General features: G+C 44.4%; 1 protein-coding gene and 1 long non-coding RNA gene across 6 annotated transcripts in view; one reads left to right on the top strand and one right to left on the bottom strand.

Annotated features, from left to right (window-relative positions):
• LOC111872582 (spectrin beta chain, non-erythrocytic 2) overlaps window positions 1-19,654 on the bottom strand; it is a 101,890-nt gene extending 82,236 nt beyond the window's left edge. For 3 of the 5 annotated variants that reach the window (XM_033754755.1, XM_033754756.1, XM_033754757.1), the window contains exons 1-4: window positions 19,416-19,654; window positions 6,055-6,179; window positions 4,955-5,106; window positions 4,103-4,270 (exon numbers count right to left, since the gene is read on the bottom strand). In XM_033754755.1, the coding sequence (XP_033610646.1) occupies window positions 4,103-4,270; window positions 4,955-5,106; window positions 6,055-6,160 (426 nt within the window). In that variant the 5' untranslated portion in view covers window positions 6,161-6,179; window positions 19,416-19,654. Of the gene's footprint in view, window positions 1-4,102; window positions 4,271-4,954; window positions 5,118-6,054; window positions 6,180-19,415 lie in introns of all 5 variants that reach the window. The other 2 variants (XM_023866647.2, XM_023866646.2) reach the window with 2 other exon arrangements.
• Window positions 15,499-21,379, top strand: part of LOC117282957 — a 19,655-nt gene continuing 13,774 nt past the window's right edge. Inside the window, exon 1 of the long non-coding RNA XR_004513917.1 lies at window positions 15,499-15,586. This is a non-coding gene — a long non-coding RNA (uncharacterized LOC117282957). The remainder of the gene's footprint in view (window positions 15,587-21,379) is intronic.

The raw sequence follows: 21,379 nt of genomic DNA, 5'->3' as shown, positions 1-21,379 counted from the left end.
AGGAAGCGTCTTCACATCCTTCACACTGTTTCTGAATCGATGTTTCACAAGGATGTAGTCCAGCTGATGCCTCTTCCAATCCCCAGGTGCCTTCCATGTGTAAATTCTTCTCTTTGGCTTCTTGAACCAAGTGTTGGTAACAATCAATCCATTTCGTTCACAAAAGTCAATAAGCATTTGACCTCTGTGATTCCGTCTTCCTAGTCCATGTGATCCAACAATATTCATGGTGTTCATAACCAGCTAAAAATCCATGTACACGTATATCTTCGTTAGGCATAACATTGATATGTTTTAAAATGTGGGAAGAGAATTACACCCAAATTTTCCGCAACTTTCCTCGTTCTCTCCATACGTTTTGAAAGGGACAAGACCGCTTCCCCTTCCAAGTATTGCAACTCTCAATTTATCAGCCTAACATTCCATCAAACTGACACTGTAATAACCGATGAAATAAACAATAAACCTGAACAAGCTTCTGTCCTGTTCTACACAGTCTGGGTCTGTACATACACAGTGCGTCCAGGTTCTGTTAGGACTGTGTTCCTTAAAAATACAAGACATGAATTATTTTCAAAATTTCACTCTTTTTATTCAAACTAGTCTCCTTCTGAATCAATACATAGCTGGAATCAATTGAAAAGTTTTGGAAAACAGTCACTGTACTCCTTTTGTGGAATCACATTTAAAACTGCGGTAGATTCCTTTTGGATGTCCTGGATAGTGTCGTGACGGTCTCCATTCATCGCCAACTTAACTTTTGGGAACAACCAGAAATCTGCTGGAGTCAAATCTGGCGAATACGGCTGATGATCAAGGACTGTGATCCCTTTCCTGCCTCCCCCCCCCAAAAAATCGGGCACGATCTTCGATTTGTAGGGTGGGGCATTGTTGTGGAGGAGCGACCAGGAACCTTGCTCTCGATACTCAGGTCGAATTCGAAGAATTCTCGACCACAAACGATTGAGGGCTCAGAGATAATAATCAGAATTCGCTGTTTGACCTTCTGGCAGAAATTCCTTGTGAATGATTCCTTTGGAATCGAAGACAGCGGTCAGCAGTGTCTTTACTCGACTCTTTTGCATGAGCACTTTCTTTGGTTTCGGCTTCTTTGGGCTCAACCACGCTGCACTCTGCCGCTTTGTGAGAGGCTCATATTGAAAACACCATGTCTTGTCACCAGTAACAATCGATTTTGTAAATTTTATATCACTTTGGGCCGACCGTAACATGTCTTTGTAGTGTTCCACTCTGGCATGTTTTTCATCGCCTGACAGCGCGTGCTGTATAAACAGCGCACAGACCTTCCGTTTGCCCAAAGCCTCGGTAAAAATTTGATGAACAGTACTTTTTGGTATTCCCGAAAGCTCCTCGGTGAGTCTTGCAGAAACACGTCTGTCTGATGCAAGGATTTCGGTCACTTTTTCCACATTTTCTTCAGTGCGACTTGTTCTCGGCTTTGATGCACGTGAAGCGTCTTCAATGTCCTCACTGCCGTCACGAAATACAGCATACAATGGAAAAATGTTCGAGCGTCTCAAACAATGACTACCGTACACACTTTTCATCATTTCGTACGCTTCTCCGGTTGTTTTGCCTAACTTCGAACTAAATTGAATGTTGGCGCTCTGTTCAACCGCAATTTTCCGACGAGCGTCAGAACACATGATGCAGCTATGCTTGCACTTTGAAATTATAGACAGCCACAGCTGAAACTTCAAGAATCTTAACGCCACAACTCGCCAACAGATGGCACTGTAGCGCAAATTTAAAAAATGAGTCCTAACGGATCCTGGACACACTGTGTACAACGACGTGAAATTAAGTAATGATAATTTCGTATCACACTGTTTAGTTTGTTTCAGACGCTATGCTGTCAAGACCGCCGCCATTCACGAAATCTTCCGGCATGACCTACATTAAAGTACGTGGGAGAGTCATTACCTACTACAATACAGCCTGCCTTCCATTGACGACGCGGGAATGGAGCAACGACGTACGAGAATCCAATGCCGTGAGAATATTCAACAATGACTGCAACGTTGCATAATGCGTACGTTTCCGACCTTTGAGAACGTTCCTTGCCCTCAAGACTTTAACAAAGGAGGGTGCGAAATGAGAAAGTCAAGACCTGAAATAATCAATCTGCTGCTCGTGCCAGACAACTCCATACGTGAAGGTCAGACGCTCGTAACTGTACAGAATGATTTACTCGTTACGATATACTGCAGAAAAAGCATGAACTCCCATAAAACATGAATCTATTATTTTTACGAGTATGCCAAAAAAAAAGCATGCAAGTAGTCCAACTAAAAGTGACTGAAATGGTTCAACACACAATATTTCGAGCCCGTTCCATCCACACTACCTATCTGCACCAAGATAAAGCTCACTAATTAACTAGCTCTCTCTTGACGGCGGCAGACCTGTGGCTCCAACACCGCTAGTACCAAACGCCGCCACTGGACACGAGCCTGAGCCAGTTCTATCTACATCCTCTCTTCTACTATAACCATTAGCGTAAATTTTAACAATGAAATAATTTAACGAGAAACTGGACGAACTGTATTGTTCATTTAAGAGTAAGGATATGAGAAGCAGGCGGTATCTACATAAAGGTAAACACGAAAGACATGCAACTTTTGAACAAAGTGAGAACAAAAGAGGCTGGAATTTATCTTGAGAAAGTATATACAGAATCTGATGTGAGAATGCGAAATTTTGCCTTGTTTGAATTTCCCCCTTCTTTGTAATGAATTTTCAATTTCTCTTTCACGACGGGAAAATATTCTGGTACACTGCACAGTTTCGCTGAGGTGAAGCAACACAGGCACTGCCCATACCACGTTTTGTACAAACTGGGCAGTGGGCTCAACAGATAAAAAGCCGAACTCGGGGATAGTTGGTCCGGGTTAGGTAGACATGTGGCAACGCCGCGCGCTTCATTACACACGTCAGCTGACCTGCACCAGAGGGCAGTGACCAGCGCCGCGGTTAGGATTGCCGATACTAATCAGACGGCTTTCAGCCAGTTCACACAGTTTAATATTATCTCATAAGTTGATGCGTTCAGAAGAATCCGAACGCATTTCTCGTCTCAAATCCGACTTTCGCCAATGATGAGATCACTGGGGCACTGCGCACGGCAAAATGTCTTGGAGGAAAAACCAGACGAAAATAGATAACTTGGAAGTTCTATGCGTAGATGGGCGGATAATATAAGGTGGGTCTTAAAATTCCATCCAAAAGTACCCCGAACCCGATATTCTTCATGTCATTCCGACAGATGGATGGCATTAACCCCCCCACGTTGCCCCTAATTTACGAAGATTGCAGTATGTACCCTACAACATACAGCTTTCTTTGGAAATCGCAATTTAAAAAGAAAAAATCTAGAATGCCAGTGTTTCTCCTGCATCAAAACAGTTTTAATGCCCGTCATTTGGATTTGGAGTAGGCGTAACTTAATAACATAAGGCACAGATACGTAACAGAAACAAATTCTAATCACTCTTATTCAGCATCTCACATGCAGACATGCCAAAATCTCGTAATTCGCGTTTTTGAAAACTATTTTTCACATCACTGTGCGCTGCATGTTTCGACCGACATGGTCAACAACAGGAGCTTCGGAAATTGCTGTACTTTCGTCACTGAACATAGTATCAAAGTATGCCCTCGTTTATGCGCCCATGTGTTGTTGCGCGTGATTCCCCTTACGTGTCGTGTGTAGCTGTTAAGATTTTAACAAAAGAAAGCAGTCTTCTGGGATTTTGCACCGTGTATATGTCGTGTTAACCGACGTTTCGGAGGAACGTATCGCCTCCATCCGAAACGTCGGTTAACACCACATATACACGGTGCAAAATCCCTGAAGACTGCTTTCTTCATAGTCACCGCCGTTAAAGCCTCAAATCTTACATTTTAACAAAAGTTTGCATGTGAGACGGTGAAGTGATATGTGACGTGCAATAGAATGCCGCAGTACGTCACAGATTCTGATGATATCCTGAAACATCTCGGTTCGTGCCTAAACGAATTTAAACCGCTGTATTTCTGTTCTATGGGACCAAAGGTAGGGTAAGTTTCATGCACATCTTGCCTTAGTGTGCAGGAAGGCCAGGCTCTTGTTCACGTTCTCCACTTTGTGCACCCTCATCTTGCCGTTGTTCGGTTTTCCAAGCTTCTCACCGGAGATTATTTCCAGCAGCTTCAGCAACTTCTTGCCGTCCGCTAGGTCTGTAAACAGGTCCTCCACCTCCATCCGCGCCTGCAAAACACATGAGGCTACAATCTGTTACCCTGTAAGGTGGCAACGTTCAGTGCTGACTTGAAATACCAAATTTCGTGTAAATCCGTCAAATGGTTTGCTTGATTTGAGGATCTCTAGTGCAGTTTATGGAGGACAACAGAGCCATGCAGTGGTATCTCGTCTTGGAGGCGGATCGATGCGGGTACAAACTGTCACAACCAACCCCCAGGTTATGCTGAACATCAAACTCCAGCCATTTAAGTCATAGTCCATTAATGACCTAGGGCGAATATCTGACGTCGTGTGAGATCTCAGCTTATCATTGCGATGAATATAAAAATTGTCGTCTGTGATGTGACGCCGTGCAGTCTGGTATAAATTTACCGGCAGATGACACGGCATCACATTCCAGAGCACATACAGTAATTTTCTTTGATGGCACGTTTGTTCTATTTCAGTGAAGTCAGAGCAATCTCTGGGAATGCAAACGCATGCAAAAAGTCAATGAAGTGCTCGGTCATGATTTCTCTCTTCCTTTCGTTATTCAAACCACAGTTTGTACCAGTCTCACGTAAATCATGGGCTATACTTGGCCAGTTCGAACCAAAATTTAATTCCTCTTCCCCCAATAAAACAAGTACTGTACATCCCCATTATACGTTCACTTTATTCAATTTGTGTATAAAAAGATGGAGGCTTTACCTTGAGCAGGAAAGAGTTCATCCATTTGGTGAAGGTCTTCTTCTGTATGGCCAGCCGCTCTTCTTGCAGCGCCCGGATGCGGCCCTGTTCGAACTTGATGACATCCTCCCTCTGCGTCATAGCTGTTGCGTCGGGGTCATACTGCGACACGCCTGTGGGGGTACTGCCACCTTTATATTCGTTACGTCGATAAAAAGTTGTACATCTTAACCCTTTAAACCACAGCGGTAAGAATATGTACTACCTGCTTCAAAAGCATTAACTCTGCATTCTGCCCACACAGCGTACTTATGTGCTAACACAATAAACAGCATTAACCGGCTGGTCCTTGTAGCGAAGACGCAATGTGCTTTCTGTGAGGTACGACCAGAGTTGTATATATAACGTACTGACTGAAAGAATTTATGCCACATGCAATTTGGCAAGCTGCATCTCAGGTTCATATGGGACCAAGACGCGCCGATGATATAGTTTCGGAGCTGAAACTTGAGGACAGACAACAGATATGGCGTTTTCATTTCATGCAATCTGCGTACAGACCACAAGACTAATTGAGATCACGGGCAACAAAGCTCATCACCGAGCAGGCACAGAAGGAATTTCGCGTCAGTAACAGCAAACACTGCAGTATTCCAAAGCTATGTCTAACGGAGGTGAAGGCCGCGGGCCACACCCGGCCGGAAACGCCCGAGGGGGTGAACTCATCCAAACGGAAGTTTCCCAACAAACTTCTCCCGTTTTTCTTCATGGATTTGGCAAGTTATAACCTGTACCGAACTCTTAACCATCTGTTATACTCGACATACAATTTCATATTTTAATCTATGTTAACTGTTACTTCGCTTGTGTTACCTGAAGCAACCGATCGGCCGTATCTCACTCATTTCCTGACGTGGCTGTGCTGGCGGCAGCGCTACTGGTAGGACTAATGTAGCATCGAACTTGGTTCCTCTCACAAACTTCCGAATGTTTTTGCGTGCATTGTTAACTTCTCTACTAACGCCAGGTCCTTGCCTTGTGGAAGGCAAGCCCAGAATGAAAACGGTGAGTGTAAAAGGAAGTGTGTTAATAAGTACCCCTCTCCCCACAAGCGATCTTACTTCGTCCATATTGCAGATCCGGCGGTCTCACGGTGCTGTTCGGAGGCAGCGACTCATTCGATTGCGACCTCACGGCGTCAGGGCGTCTTTCCCGTTCGCTCGCCATGGCCCTTCTGGCGTCCACCCTGCAACAAGTCGTCCCGTATCTCACCGATAACGTATCTGACAGGGCGCATCGAACTCCTTCTAACCTGAGGCATTCATGGCTTGCGCAACTGGCTTAGGGTGGAGTTAAGCGGAAGAGTCCCAACTTGTCATTTGCAACGGATTTCCTTTACCAAATTCTGCGCCTACCTCCTGTTTCATTGCATGAGGGGGAAAAATGCATATATAAATCGTCAAGTTCCTTGATGGTAAAACATTTATGGAACCACGATATGTAAAGCATGCCATTCAAAGACGTTATTACAAACCTGCGGATCAGAAACACAACGCCCAAGGAGGGTTGGAACGCTTCATTTAACTCAAAGACGGATGGAGCCAGACAGCCTTGCCCGAGAAGTCGAAAATGATATGTAACGGTGTATGCGAGGGTATATATATACGTGTATACATATATGACAGTCACATACCTCAGGCTTACTCTAAGCATTAAAACCGAAGGCTCCAGGACTCGCATGCCCTCCGCACGGACAACGCAATGCGATTCACACGTCTTCCTACTGAACCTTGTGATTCGCCTCACATGCGTGACGACGCGCAGCCTCGCGTCTACTTCCGGTGCCGGATTTTGTGGCTGAGAAGCAAACCAGCCGTGGTCAGACTGCACCATGTACCGTACTTACCAATGAACAACAAATGATTACCAGATGAATCTTATACAGACGTTAACGTTAACATCGTGTAGTCTGGTGGACAGGCACCACCGCTGCAAGGGAGAGCACGACGATATGCCACGACACACAAGGTCAGCATGTCTACTGTACAACAGTCTGTCTCCAACTTCATACCGCCACAATTGTTATTAAAATACTGGCGCCTGTTAGTAACATAGTCTATTTAATTAAATGAGCTGGATACCAAATTTTACGTTTATCCCTCCGAAATAATATAAAACACAATGAGCCTCCTTTACAAGGGTAACCGGTTAATGCTGTTCACGGAAACAACTACTGCGAGAACACATAGAGACGCTGTGGACAAATGACGTTTTATAAATGGTGAATCGGGTGGTACACGTGGTTACCAATGTGCTTAAAATGGTTACAACATAGAAATCACTGCTAAAGGTCTATTTACACATATCCGTGACGTGTCAGTACCGCGTCCGGTCAGTTCCGTGAAATTTCATCGGTGTCAGTGATGATTCTTATAGTTCCTTTGAACTTGACGGACGCATCCACACATCTCCGGCGCAGTGCCGTATCCGTTCCGTGACACTGTGTATCGTCGCCAACGATATTTTGCATATTTGTGAAGAAAAATGAATGACGAACAACTTATTGAACTGGTTAGCAGTTATCCTGTTCTTTATGATTTATCGCAGCCAAAGTATATGGCCAGCATTGGAATACGATAGGAAAAGAAATGAAAGCAGATGTTATAGCAGTGTTACAGCCTTTCTCCAGCGGGTGTCTTGATGTTTTAAATTAACTTCTATGGCAATATGTTAAAACAATCTTCAGACATTCTGAAATATCCAAAAAATTTCGTCTCACCATCAATTAGTCCCTTATACAGGGTACCGAATTCTCCATCACGTTCTCTATTCACCCATACCTCATGTACCCACTTCCGTTTTTTCACCTCACGCTGTTCCTCTTCCCTTTCATCCAGAATTATTGCAATCACTGCCAAACTTTGTCATCTCGAAAATCACTGACTTCGAACTACTGAAACGATACTAATAGTGTGTATAGCCGTCACTGACCCGTCACGGATGTGTGTAAATAAACCCTAAGTCTTTTTTTTTTTTAAGACTAACAGCACAGGGACCTGGCATCTGGGATGTAACACAGAGCAGTCTGGTCGCATTTCGAAAGAACGAGTCACCTCCAACTCCGAAGATGGGGATGGGCACGTGCCTCCAAAACCTTGGTAACATTCTACCAGACTACACCGCGTCAACCTTTAACGCAAACGTACTCATCAGAAAGATGACATCCAGACTCCATCCAACCCGTGTGTGCAGGAGGAGTCTTTTCACTGATTCAGGAATAATTAATTTTGATCCAAAACGCTTTCAACCCCCTCCCGTAAATGGAGCGAGCGCCCTTGACATTAAGAATCAGGAATTTACTGGACACAAATATTATTTTTCTGGACATTATCCATCGTCCAGCTTTTATTTAAGAACAATGTTTCGGAGACTGGAATCTGAATGTCCAGAAATATAATATTTGTATTAATGTACCATCATCACAAACTTTCAGATCTTATACAACTCTTTAATGAACCGTCACAACACAGCAAATAGTAAAACATCAAAGTCAGCGTTCAGCTGTGGTTTTGCTACATGTTTCGGCCACTATCGGCCATCATCAGGCAAATACATATCAACAAAAATCTACCATTTAACTGCAACCATAAAATGGATATAACACTATAAATTGTACAATTTTAAAATTTCTTATGCAAAAATACAAATGTTCAGATTATATAAAAATTAAAAATTGGAAGTATTATAACAAGATCAAATATTAATGATGTTTTCAAAAACACTGAATCAGTCGTTGGATATACTTTGTGTGCGTTTCCATAGACAATAGGGAAATTCGATATTACTTTATATAGAAGATTTTAAGAGAGGCCCATGGTGTAGCAATTAATGAACTGTGTAATGCTGCCTGGTCATTAAGAAGAATTGTCCGTATTTCATGGAAAGCAAACAACGAGTCGTTGTTTGCTTTCCATGCAATATTGCAGCACAGCAGGATGCATGAAATTAAGATTTCAGATCTTAATTTATCGGATGTTGGAAATCTTCAGCACTCGATGTTCCTGCTTCACGCTCCGGTCGCCATTATCCCCACAAGCCCTACTTCGCTCGATATTAAATTGTAACGCAATGACCATGTTCTGCAATGAAGATATGCCGGAAGGCTGATAACGTAATGAAGGGACGTCACACCGGCACGATTTTGCCTGTGAGCTCATTCCCACACACAGAAGGGAAACCAAGGGTCCACTTTCAGCCGCCGTGCTGCACGTTGCCATGGATACCGAACAGGATCGTCCTATTTGCCATTCCTCGCGGGGAGATAAGATAAGCGACGAGCCAGACAACCTTAAAACGGAAATCGATCCAGTCCTCGGGGGCGAATAATCATCTCATCATAGTCTCGACACAGAAGGCGTCGTTTAATAGCCAACTAAAAACGGACGCAGCTCCTGCTACACAGTACGTGGCGCGCCGACCCGTGGGCCGAGTTGTGTACAGTCCACACCACCCGACGAAACACCCTATACGGGGCAACAACAGAAACGCCGCACGCGGGCCCCTAGACAAGGGGTGAAGTTCCTCTTATACCTTCGAACTCACTCCACATCCAAACATCGACCTCCAGAAGAATGTTACAATAGGCCACGGCATGTGTATGTGTGTGTGTGTGGGGGGGGGGGCTCTCCCTGTCTTGTTAGCTCCAATGACGACCCCAACCTGACACCGCAAGATCGCCCTGGAACCAGCCACGCTCGTCAAGCAAATTGAGCTACGAACTTCGGGCAAGGAGCTGCGTATTAATTTCTGGGGCCGAACGAGGAAAATTATAAGAAGCAGGGTGATAGCGGTTGCTGCAACGCCCACGTGGGATAAACAAGCCACCAACCCTGACAATGCTCCTCTACAAAAAGAAAGAATTTAATTCTTACTGAACGTGTGTTCGGAAAGCTATACTAATAGCGACATTTACTCCTTGTAACGTGGTCCTGCAAGTCCTTCGCGCTTTTATGCGTTAATAAATAGTTCGATTTAAGCAATCATTCTAATTTAATAACATACAAGCAATGCAGCAGCTCACATTGGCATGAGATGTTCAGATCGTACACTTCTCGGAGAATATCTGACAGCTTCAGAGCCACTGCATCCTCATAAACGCTGTCCAAGCTACTGCTACAACGTGTATAGCGATTTAGGGCGTGGACAGCACGCAGGTGCGATGCGACCGTCTTGTCTGTCTGGACGTGTTCAGATCAGTTTCGTGAACACGCGGCACACGCAGGAACTGGAGCAGTCTTTTTTTTTCGGATTGGTCGGACTGTGTGCCATCGGTCTTGAAGCCACTGCACGTAAAGTCGGCCCGAGTCGGGGTCCGCCCCCTGACGCTGCACATGTGCACATGGCCATACTTCCTGCTCTGCTTTCACGAAACATTCGGCACCTTGCGCGGCCACAATTACACGGCACACACAGCTCTCCAATCCAGACAGGCCTCTTGTGAGTCTGGGGCACTAGCAAGCACGAGCTTCTGCCCCCCCAGTGTGCACTGAGTCATAACGACTGCCCACGCATAAGCCACCACCGGACATGCATATCAAGGCTGACTTGCAATTTTTTGGCAAGCAATAGAAACCCCCATCTGAGTCACACCGTTCCATGTTGGAACGGTTAAGGCCACAGAAGCCTTCGGCTCCGGGCACGATACGTTTCATTCCATTGTTTCCTTTCATACAAGATGTGAAGAAGCATCGCATTTCTCGGAAAGCCTGAAACAACGGCAGTTACGAAACGCTCCACGGGCGGGAATCCTCACAAATGACGAGTCGATATGCAATGTGACCTTCTGGAAAGTATGTAGCAAACAGTACGAAGAATTTCGGGTCTGTAACTGTTCTTTCTGCAATCAAAGCGAACAAGATTCTAAAAGCAATACGCTCTACATTTATCCTGTGCTTTCCGCTGAGGGCCACCAACAAGACCCGCGATTTTCAAATTGCTTAAAAGAAAACGAATCTAACGCAGCGCAAATGTTTCTCTGCAACTGCGCGGTGGCCTTGTTGCAGATGCACCGCATAACTGTTGAGAGATAAATGGGCAGGATTCCGTTCCATGATCTTGCAAAGCTCCTCACGCTGCCGGTTCAGTCCCATTTAATTCCATGAGGCTGAGACCTTCGTGAGAAGCCGCCACTCACTCAGCCACTCAATAATTTCCTAACACTTTATGGAACCTGAAGTTTCATTATCGTATTCAAAATAGCTCTCTGCTGGTCCCTATCCTGAGCCAGATCAGTCCAGTCCATACCACCCCATCCTATCTAAGATCAATTTTAATATTATACTCCACCGAGGTTTAGGCCTCTCTAGCTGTCTCTTTTTATCTGGCTTTCCCACAAAAAATCGAGTATGTATTTCTCTTACCCCATTTTATGCTACATGCTCTGTCCATCTCATCCTCCTTGACTTGATCATTCCAATTATACTTGGAGAAGAGTACGAGTTATAAAGCTCCTCATTATGCAGTTTTCTCCAACCTCCTGTCACTTAAGCATATCTCTTGATTCCAAACACCCTCAGTTTATGTTCTTCACTTACTGTCAGGGACCAAGTTTCACAGTCACTACAATTACAGGCAAAACTGTAGTTTTGTATAATTCATTTTTTACGCTTTTAGACAGCAGACGAAAAGACATGAAGTTCTGAACTGAATAGTAGCATTACCCGAATTCCCAACACGTTATAGCACTCCTCACACAGCCTGACGTAACGGTACCTATCCGCCATATTGCCTATCAGGATACTGGGCCAAGGTCATCACCAAAGAATGCCACCGTACACCTTACAATCGGCTCATCATATCACACTTTTCGCTTAGTGAAGGGTGGAGTCCAGCTCGGTCCACTCGGCACGGCGGCCACTGATTGGCCTACTGTACCTGCCCAGGGTAATTATGATGATGGAGAATTTGGTGGAATGAAGATTGGCAGGGGAAACCGAAGTACTCAGAGAAAACCTGCTCCAGCGCCACTTTGTCCACCACAAATCCCACTTCACCAGACCCGGGATCAAACCCAGGCCGCCGCGGTAGGAAGCCAGCGACTAAATATCACACTTTAATATTATCATTTCATCTACGTCTATGTTTCCTAATTGGTCATGTGTTCAACCTATTTATCTCTTTTGATCTAATCAAACGCAAACTTCACGCTCTGAGCTCTTGGAAGCTTTCTTTACTTTAATTTTACAACGTCGTAATATAAAAATGGTCCATGATTTATTTAAACCGTCTTGCAGTGCATACACTCATCTATCTCCTTCTCTCACTCGCACTACATGTTTCGGCATAATAATGCCATCTTCAGGTGCTTACTCATCCACGCCAAACTAGTTCATTGCATGCCTTGTCCTCACATTAAAATAACTAAACTATATATCTATCATATATATTGACAAATGTCGAACGTTAAAAATATTAAAATTGTTCAGGATTCCACATCGCTACTTCGCACCTCACTACGCCAGTCACGCCCATTCTCCTCTGTTGGAGCACTCCTTCACTATTGTGTGTGTGTTGTGCTTTTGTTGTGTCTTGCTCCTGTGACTGCGTGTGTTATACTGTTATACTGAACAGAACCGACCGGTTCTCACGGTCTCTTTGCTTGCAGATTCTTATATATATATTTTTTTCTTCTACCCTGAAGATGGAGGCGATACGTTCCTCCGAAACGTCGGTTAACACCACATATACACGGTGCCAGATCCCAGAAGACTGCTTTCTTCATAGTCACCGCCGTGAAAGCCTCAAATCTTACAAAGAGAGAGTAGTTATTTACAGGGAGCGGAGGTGGACAGTTGAAATGGGAGTTACAGGAGGGTAGCTAGGGAGTGGCGTGTATGTTCAGTGAGCTCGGGGCAAATTGGTGTGCAGAGGTTAAGTGTGACGGAGGGGCAAGCTTGGAGGAATAAAATAAAGATTAATCCCTGTGTGAAATTTTAAATTAGGACTTCAACACACGGTGTGTTCTGGAGATCCCTGATTTATTAACCCCGAAGTGTGTTCCACTCCCATATCCGAAGAAGCCGTACCGAGATAAAGAACTCAAGCTCGAGCGACTGGCGAGGCAGGTGTACTTCGGCGGACGGCTACAGTCGTCTAAAAAATCACTATTGGATGCTAAGTACCTAACAATAATATGTAAGGCCAGTTTTGCGAAATTCGACATTTTGCGTTTGGGGCCCTAGTGCTCATGCACTTACTTTCCAGACGCTGCCATCCATGACATTTTATTTAGAAATATGGCCCTCAAAAAATAACAAAATTCAATAAAAACCGTTTAGAAACGTATCCGAGAAAACTGACGTTTTTGTGGGGCATCAGAAGGGCCCCCACTCAGAACATAAACGATTAAATTCGTCGTGCACCAACCTCCCGAATATGAACAGAATCCATACAACCGTTCAAGCGCTAGTGTGGCGCACGTACATACTTGTATAGACAGCGTACCAAAATGCGTATTTTCTTATTCATGAATGGCTCAAAAGGTCTAAATCCGCTCAAATCTGGAGATGGACATATTTCACGATCACAATACTTTCTCACAGCGATAGCGTACGAGGAAGTAAACGTCAAGACAAAAATGTAGGCCTGCACAGCTATAACTATACGTGCTGTTTTACATGGGGGGGGGGAACTTCGTAATTCCCACTCTTCGCCCATATTATATGCAGACTGCAGCCACCTGCTCACCCTGGTTTCTCGCTTGCGGACTTTTCTACCCTGATGATGGAGGCGATACTTTCCTCCAAAACGTCGGTTCTCACAAGACCTACACGGCGCCACATCCAAGAAGACGGAATTCTCAAGAAACACAAAGTTTTAGCAGGGAAAACTGAAGGGAAAAGACCACGTGGAAGACCTAGGCGTACATGAGACAACATTAAAATAAAAAAAAAAAAGGTAAAGCTATCCCTGCAACAGGCCGTCGAGGCCCCCATATTTTCTGTACAATCGGCTCACAGATGGCGATGGGGTTGTCAGCCTTATGCGCGAGCCGTCCTTTACCCACAGGAAGCTCTCTCTCAAATAATAAAATTATTCGCCTTCTATGGAAACGTTTACGTTTTCTACAAAAAGCGGGTAATTTTATTACATTATTATATAAAAGAATGTTAGCTTCTGTCAGCTCATTACATTCAGGACTGTCCGTCCCGTTTTCCTGCAGAGCGGCGCCGTCCGCCCAGCTCTCAGAGCTACGAAAAAAATCAAAACGCAAAACAGGTATTTTATCGCTTTTAATCAGTATATCTGACGGGTGGTCTAGAGTGAAACCGCATGGGGCCGGCCTCATTATCGAATTCCTTTTCCTTGTCAGGTTCTAATTGGGCCACGCCCAATCAGTCCATATCACCAGCCGACACTGGACACAGTATTTTTTTTATTGCTAGTGGGGTGGGACTAAGTCCCTTGTACTGCGGCCACTTCTGGCCTATTGCACCAGCCCTAGGTGATAGGTGAGGGTGCTGCTGTTGTTGTTGTTATTGTTATTGGAGAGGGTGGGTTTCCCCATGCACTTAGACCAGATGTTGGTCCATTGTGCGTCCCCCTGTGATATTCTACCAGTCTCTATTCCCTACCGGTACTGGTGCGTGCCATCAGTCCCGACTCAGCCAGCGGGTTCGGCCTCTACTGGCTCAGCGGTATCTCGATGCTTCCCCCATCTACCAGAGCCGTTAGGGACTACTGTTGGGCGGGAAATGTCCTGAATTTGGCTGAGGTCCCCTTTTGAGACATTAGGTTCTTTTACGTGCCGCAAAGCTACGACACGAGAACGACGGCTTAAAGTCCCTCCCGGAGGACTTGTTCCCTGAATTTTTCCGCCCTTAAAAATTCCACGACCTCCGCCGGGTTTGAACCCGCGTACCTTGAGTCACGAGGTGTAGGTGAGGGTGAATGGAGCAATTGGTGGAAGGAAGATTGGCAAGGGGAAACCGAAGTACTCCGAGAAAACGTGTCCCAGCGCCACTTAGTACACCTCAAATCCCACTTGACCAGATCCGGGATCGAACTCGGGCCGCCGCGATGGGAAACCAGCGACTAACCGTGTTGTGGCCCAAAGGCCGACTCCCGGTAATATGTTAACATAGTATTAACATTTTTGTATTTTTGGGAAAATATTTGTTAGGATAGATTTGGTTTTGGGAAATATTTGTAAGAGGTACGAAAGCGGATGTACGAAAGGTTAACAAGTTAAAGGAATTTCTGCGTATGGCTTTAGACGGACATTGGCTTGCCGCGAGGGAATGCACAGTCAGCAGAATGACGTTGAATGTATATCGAACTGCTAACTACAGAATTTACACTTGCGTGATGGGGGGACGTTTGGAGGTAAAAGTGTGAACCAAACGGTTTAGCAGTAGAAGGGGGTGTGTCCCCTTAGGATCCCAGCCAACCACTTGAGACAAGACGTCATTGGAGGCGGAACTGCACCCCCTAGAAAATAATGAGTTAGCACAAATAAAGGCATATAACACAGAGACCCAAAATAGGAGGGGATTATTCTAACAGTAATTTTGGCCATTTGCGGCCGTAGGCTCTGTCCAAATGGACACCGACTCGGCTCCCGGCAACGCCATCCGTCTGCAGACTAAACGCAAAGTAAGTGGAAACTACTCTTATCGCCATGCGCAATAATTGTAATATTATTAAAGTGTAACTCCTCCAATGGGACTAGAGTTAGGATCGTTAGAAAAAGTGTACAGGGCGTAAGAATGATCAACCGAGTGATGCGAGGTAGCCAAGTGTAATGTGTAACCCGACACCAGTCGGCCCTTTCAGTGTGAGAATTCCAAATGTATATAACTGTATATTGATTGTGTTTTTACTAATATAGTGTAGCATAGGGTGAGGATGTGGATTTTTGTGGTGATTTTCTCCCCTTCCACATTTCGCACCTGCGCCCTCCTGACAAGCCCGGTGAACAGAGAGCCCCTAGCCATGAAGCAACGATAGAGAACGCTATTTAGACGTTTCCTTAGTCCATACCCCTGTGACTGCAAGAGAGGAGGTGGCAGTGGGGATACCTCCACCCCCCCTGTCACCTCGACATAACAGTGGTGGAAGCGGTGGGGATACCTTCACGCCCCACCCCACCACGACGTAACAGTGGAGACAGCGGTGGGATTACCAATCCACCCCTGTCGTAAGGATTAAGGGCATAACAAACCGCTTGAGCTATGGCGCGGCCCCTGGGCAGAGTAACTGATCGATGAGAGCTCCAATGTAAACACGGACGAGATCGAAGGAAAGCACTCACCACAGTCAGCTATGGCACACTTCAAAGTCCTGTTTCCCCTTCAAACAAGATAGTAGATATATGTATGACCTGCTATAACATTAAAGAGCTCTGCATCTGGCATTCACCCTTCGGTACAGCAGCGGACTATGGACTGGAAGGCCGAGGTTCGAGTCTCGGTACCGGTAAGATACTTCCCTCTTCTTCATGGCGTCCAGACCGACTGGGATCCACCCAGCCTCCTATCCAATAGCTCTTCCCCTTGGGGGGGGGGTAAAGTGGCCGTGGCACGAAGCTGACAACTCATCTCCATCTAGTGCCGAGGTCAAGAATGGTGGAGCTATACCTCCACTCCCGCATTTCTTCACAGCACAGTGCTTAATTAATTAAACACAGGAACAACTTTACACTTTCAGGAACCTAAAATGCAAGAGAGAAGCATCCTTCCTCTCGGCGCTTCTCGCCTTTTGAATTTCCTGACCACCTGGGGTACTATATAAGCTTCCCACTGAAGTTACTCGAAATATTTTTCTTTGTCCTTATTAAAATCGTGAATGAGACCGCAATGAGATGAGACGTTTAGGCGATCCAAAAAGAGAGATGCCCTCTTACAGTATTATGCACAAACTGAAATCGTCAATGCCAGATCTGGTAAGAATGTACTGGTGCAAGGAAACACATTCATGGCTCTGACCTCCCACCCCCGCCCAATCTTATTTTCCAAGATGAAATGAATATAGACTGGATAGCTGACTTGTCCTGGAAATTCTCGGTTGCATTTCAACGCAGTATGGACTGAATACGGGTATGTGAGATCTGACCAGGCTGGATCGCTTATTTTAACGACCCGAAGAGTAACACAGAATTTGACGGATGTGGAAGGAAGCGGTCTGCTACCCTGTATTTGCCTGAAGGGCAGAGGAAACAAGGTAAAGCCTTAAACAGGTCAGTCGTGTCCGGCGCAGGATTAGGACAGATGCACCCACCGAATACAGAAGCGTCACCGATCGAGCCAACTTTCTCGGTTGGTTGCCTACACCACGATGCAGAGAAGACACATTGAAGGTTCCTCCATAAACAAGTTCAATTGTTTTTATTTATTATTACTGGCTCCTATCGCTAAGTTAGCACGTAAAAATGAAGTATTATTATTGCTTATGGAAGCCGGGATAACTCAGTACACGGACGGGTTATGGGCTGGACGGCAGGGGTTCAATTCCCGGCAGGCGCACACAATTTTTAACTTATCAACAGCGTCCAGGCCAGCTTTGGAACCCACACAACCCCATATCCAATAGGTGCCATGGATGGTAAATCGGCAGGTGCGTTAAGCTGACAATTCAAGAATGGCGGAGCTATACTTCCACTCCCCCATACATCTTCGTGCTGTGGTGTTTCATTAATTAAGAACATGGCAACTTTACCTTTACTACTACCTTTACTTTACTACCTTACTACCTTTATTACTATTGCTTTGGGGGTGTAATGAAGAGGGCGCCTGAGTATGGAAGCAGCAGCATGTTCACTCCAGGCGCCGGGTTAGAATGGAGTGCACTGCATACACGCAAGTATGTAATACGAACGCACAACGGTTAGTTTGCTTCCGTATCTTTCACATCCAAAACCTGCTAACGGTCTTTGACTAAGTTTGACTTTGCGGTCTACTCTGAAACTTGTATTTTGGTTCCCGCCTGGCACAAGCCTCTCACTAAGAACTCGGCGCAGTATTTTGGAATCCTAGTGTAAATTTCAAACGAACTGGCTTTATGCAGTATTACGAGATTTGTTGTGCAACAGTGAACTTCAGTCGAAAACGAATGTCGAGTTCATTGCAAAATGTAAATTGTAAAATATCCGTTCACTATTTTGATGCTTGGTGTGACAATCACCTGCAACCCACTCAACTGCTCATTATGTGGCGGGAACTGCGAAGTGGAGGGGGGGGAACGTAATCTAACACATAAGAGTATGAAAGGCCTTTGTGAGGCCTCTTTTGGGTACACAAATGCAAACACGCATGTATTACTAGTAACGCCTTTCAGATCTCGTTACTGCTGAGCGAGTAACAATTTTACATACTGAGGTCAAATTGATATTCTACATCCCACTTTAAAACAAGAGCTCCTCCTGCCACCACACAAAGCCTCATTGTCCTCCCGTGACCATGAAGACAGAGAAAGCCTGTCGCGTGCCTAATGCCGAAACGCACGCACACATTATGCACGATACCGTGTCTCGTCTGCAATAGATTCAAGTTGGTTACGTTCAGAACTGGATAGACTTATAACACGTATATTTATAGTTTTGGCACAAATAGACTATGCATCAGTGAAATTAATTATCGTCGTGAGCTATTACACCTGTTCCCGCCTTTGTTTCAAATCTGGCTAGGCCATCGCCAAGTCGTGATCTTAACACGAACGAATCCGAATTACGAAATTTACCATGTTCTGAGATACAGCGCCGTGTAGTACGTATATGAGCCGACGTTTCGGAGGAACGTATCACCTCCATTCTAATTTTCTTTTCTTTTTCGAAACGTTGACTACAGATTGGGAAGCATGTCTTACGCTTCGGAAATGTACGAAACGCCTCGTTTGCGGTGCAAATTCATGCGCGAAATCGCTACATCACACCGAAATGACATCACTGCATCGTCACATCGAATCATATCCCGAGATCACGAAACACTCGAACAGCATATGACTTCTGCAACAGAAACCTCTGTATGCTTCATACCAGAGAAACAAATGTTTTCGGTACCTGCCAAGAACTCTGCAATGGTGGAATAACATGCATACGTGGAAGCTGCTGCAACATCGCAATCATATGTTTTATGAGTGGGCATTGACCTGGTAACCCCTTCAGGCTAATTACGTCCGGAGACGTAATTATAGTGGACCTAATCTGTTAATCACGCCACACTTTGATATGATGAAAAACTGCAAAACAAGACCATAATTTGCAGTAACGTTTATACGGTTTCCACATTTTAACGTAGAAATAGCGAGGCCGAAATGCCTCTTTGAATTTATCAAAAACGTGAATTACGGCACGATATCGTTTTCCAACTACACACCCAAGCCCGCAGCTCGTCTACGAGTCCGGCCAAGTTAAGTAGACTCCAAACAATTTGAAGGCCGGCTAGATGGGACCACCCTCACGCAAGATTCCTCTCACTAGATTCCTTACCTCCAACTCGAGCAAACGATCCAACTCAACTCAACAACGGCTCTCCAGATTCACGTGACACATACACCACACTTAAAAGATGCACTAAAAATGTATTTCAACACGAAAAACACATTCACATTCCCCCCAACACTATACACTTCTCTCAACTGGTTAACATTGCCCTCAACCTACGAAGCACCGTAACAGCCGCAAACCGATATTGCTTCTCTTGATGCCCGTGCTCCTTGCCTCCTTGCTACTGGGGCAAAGGCGTCTGTGCTGCTATCTGTTAATTGGCACGCATATTAATAGTAACAATAAATCTATATAAATTCGGCACTAGACGTTTACTGTTTTACATATATTTCAGTCCGTTATATAATTATTATATTACAGGAGCAAAATATTTATTTCAAAGAAATACACACTTCATTAATTAGATGACGTAATGTATCACTGGTAGAAGAATGCAGCTCCTGCTGCCATCTATTGACATCATTCTCATTGAATTTGGTAGCCAATGAAGGTACGAGTAGTTTCTCAAAATATGGAAAAATATACAGTACTAATTCCTTATTTAGGGTGACGGCATACCAAGGAAACTGGCAACCGGAATTTCCGAGAATTGTTACCAGCCTGAGTTGAACACATGTTACTTACTAAATTGAGCCTGTATGTTGCGGTGCAAGGGCCAACAACGCATATCCCTCATACATTCATACTGAAGATACTGAATGGAGCAGCGCTAATTGAAGAAACGACAACGCTAAGTTTCTCAGAAACTGCGGTTGCCGGTTTCCGACTCAACAAATTCTGCTATGAGTATGAAATCAAGGCCTGTGATGGGCAGCACATAAGAAATCCATACAGAATATGACATGTTTCTATGAACATGGTAATAAAACTTTGGGTCCCATAAAGAAATTTGGTGAGTGCCTTCCAGGTGCTGAAGGTATGTGTGATGATGAAATAGCTGCTTTCCATACTTTTATGGTTCTGAGTCTGAACTTCAGCCTCCTAGTGGGATGGAAGTGTAACACAATGCAGATTACTGAAAGAAATAATCCATATTGTAAATGTCTGGGTAGTCTATTTAGGTGCTGATGGAAAGGGAGACACAGTACATCCGCAGCATATTTCTACTATCATGAATTGAAACCGTCCTGTTACACCCTACTCCACACTGCAGCACACTAACACAGTGTGCCTTGTGCCTGTTGTGTGCACTGCACCAAATGTAGATGTTACTAGGCTTTGTAGCACAGTCATCACTAGGGCCCACATTTTTATGACCTAAAAACTATAAATATATGCATGCACTTATGACCCAAAATTATGTCAAATATGACCTAAAAAGTGTAAAATATGAACTTAAATATTAAATGGGACATAAAATTTCACAATTTTAATTACAACTTTTACTAGAGTTTAAGAATAAAGATGATGAATATATGATAGTAGGTCCTACTTACCAAATTAGCCCTATTATGTCTCTGAAGGAAAGAAAACTGATGGAATTTCGACATTTCGTACTGGATTAAACCATTCATTGTTTTCTTTTTAATACTGATATTTGCATTCATATTTTAGACAAATACTGGTGCACATGGTATGAACACTAACTTAACTCTGTTATCTAAAAACACCATTTAAAAGAACACAAGCTATTCACGTCTCAATTTTCACTGAGTTATTCACGTTTCAATTTTCACTGTTACAACTGCAATTTATAACTACATGCATTTTCAGATTTTCAAATTTGAAAGATCGCCGATTATCACTAAGGATAGTTCTGTATTTGGAAAAACTTCGTTCTACATCACATGAAGTGACAGGAGCTTATTTGAAGAATGTCAAGTCGTTTGGTGACAGTTCTGTATCATCTTCGAATGTTGTTAGTTTACCGGAAAGTATATCTGCAATCTTGCATAATGTTGAATAACCAGCATTACGACGAAGAACACTTTCTATTTTGGTTTTAA

This window comes from Cryptotermes secundus, unplaced genomic scaffold (genome assembly GCF_002891405.2).
Source record: "Cryptotermes secundus unplaced genomic scaffold, Csec_1.0 scaffold1276, whole genome shotgun sequence".
Taxonomy (NCBI): domain Eukaryota; kingdom Metazoa; phylum Arthropoda; class Insecta; order Blattodea; family Kalotermitidae; genus Cryptotermes; species Cryptotermes secundus.
The sequence above is the reverse complement of the archived record's forward strand: the minus strand, read 5'-3'. Positions and strand labels throughout refer to the sequence as shown.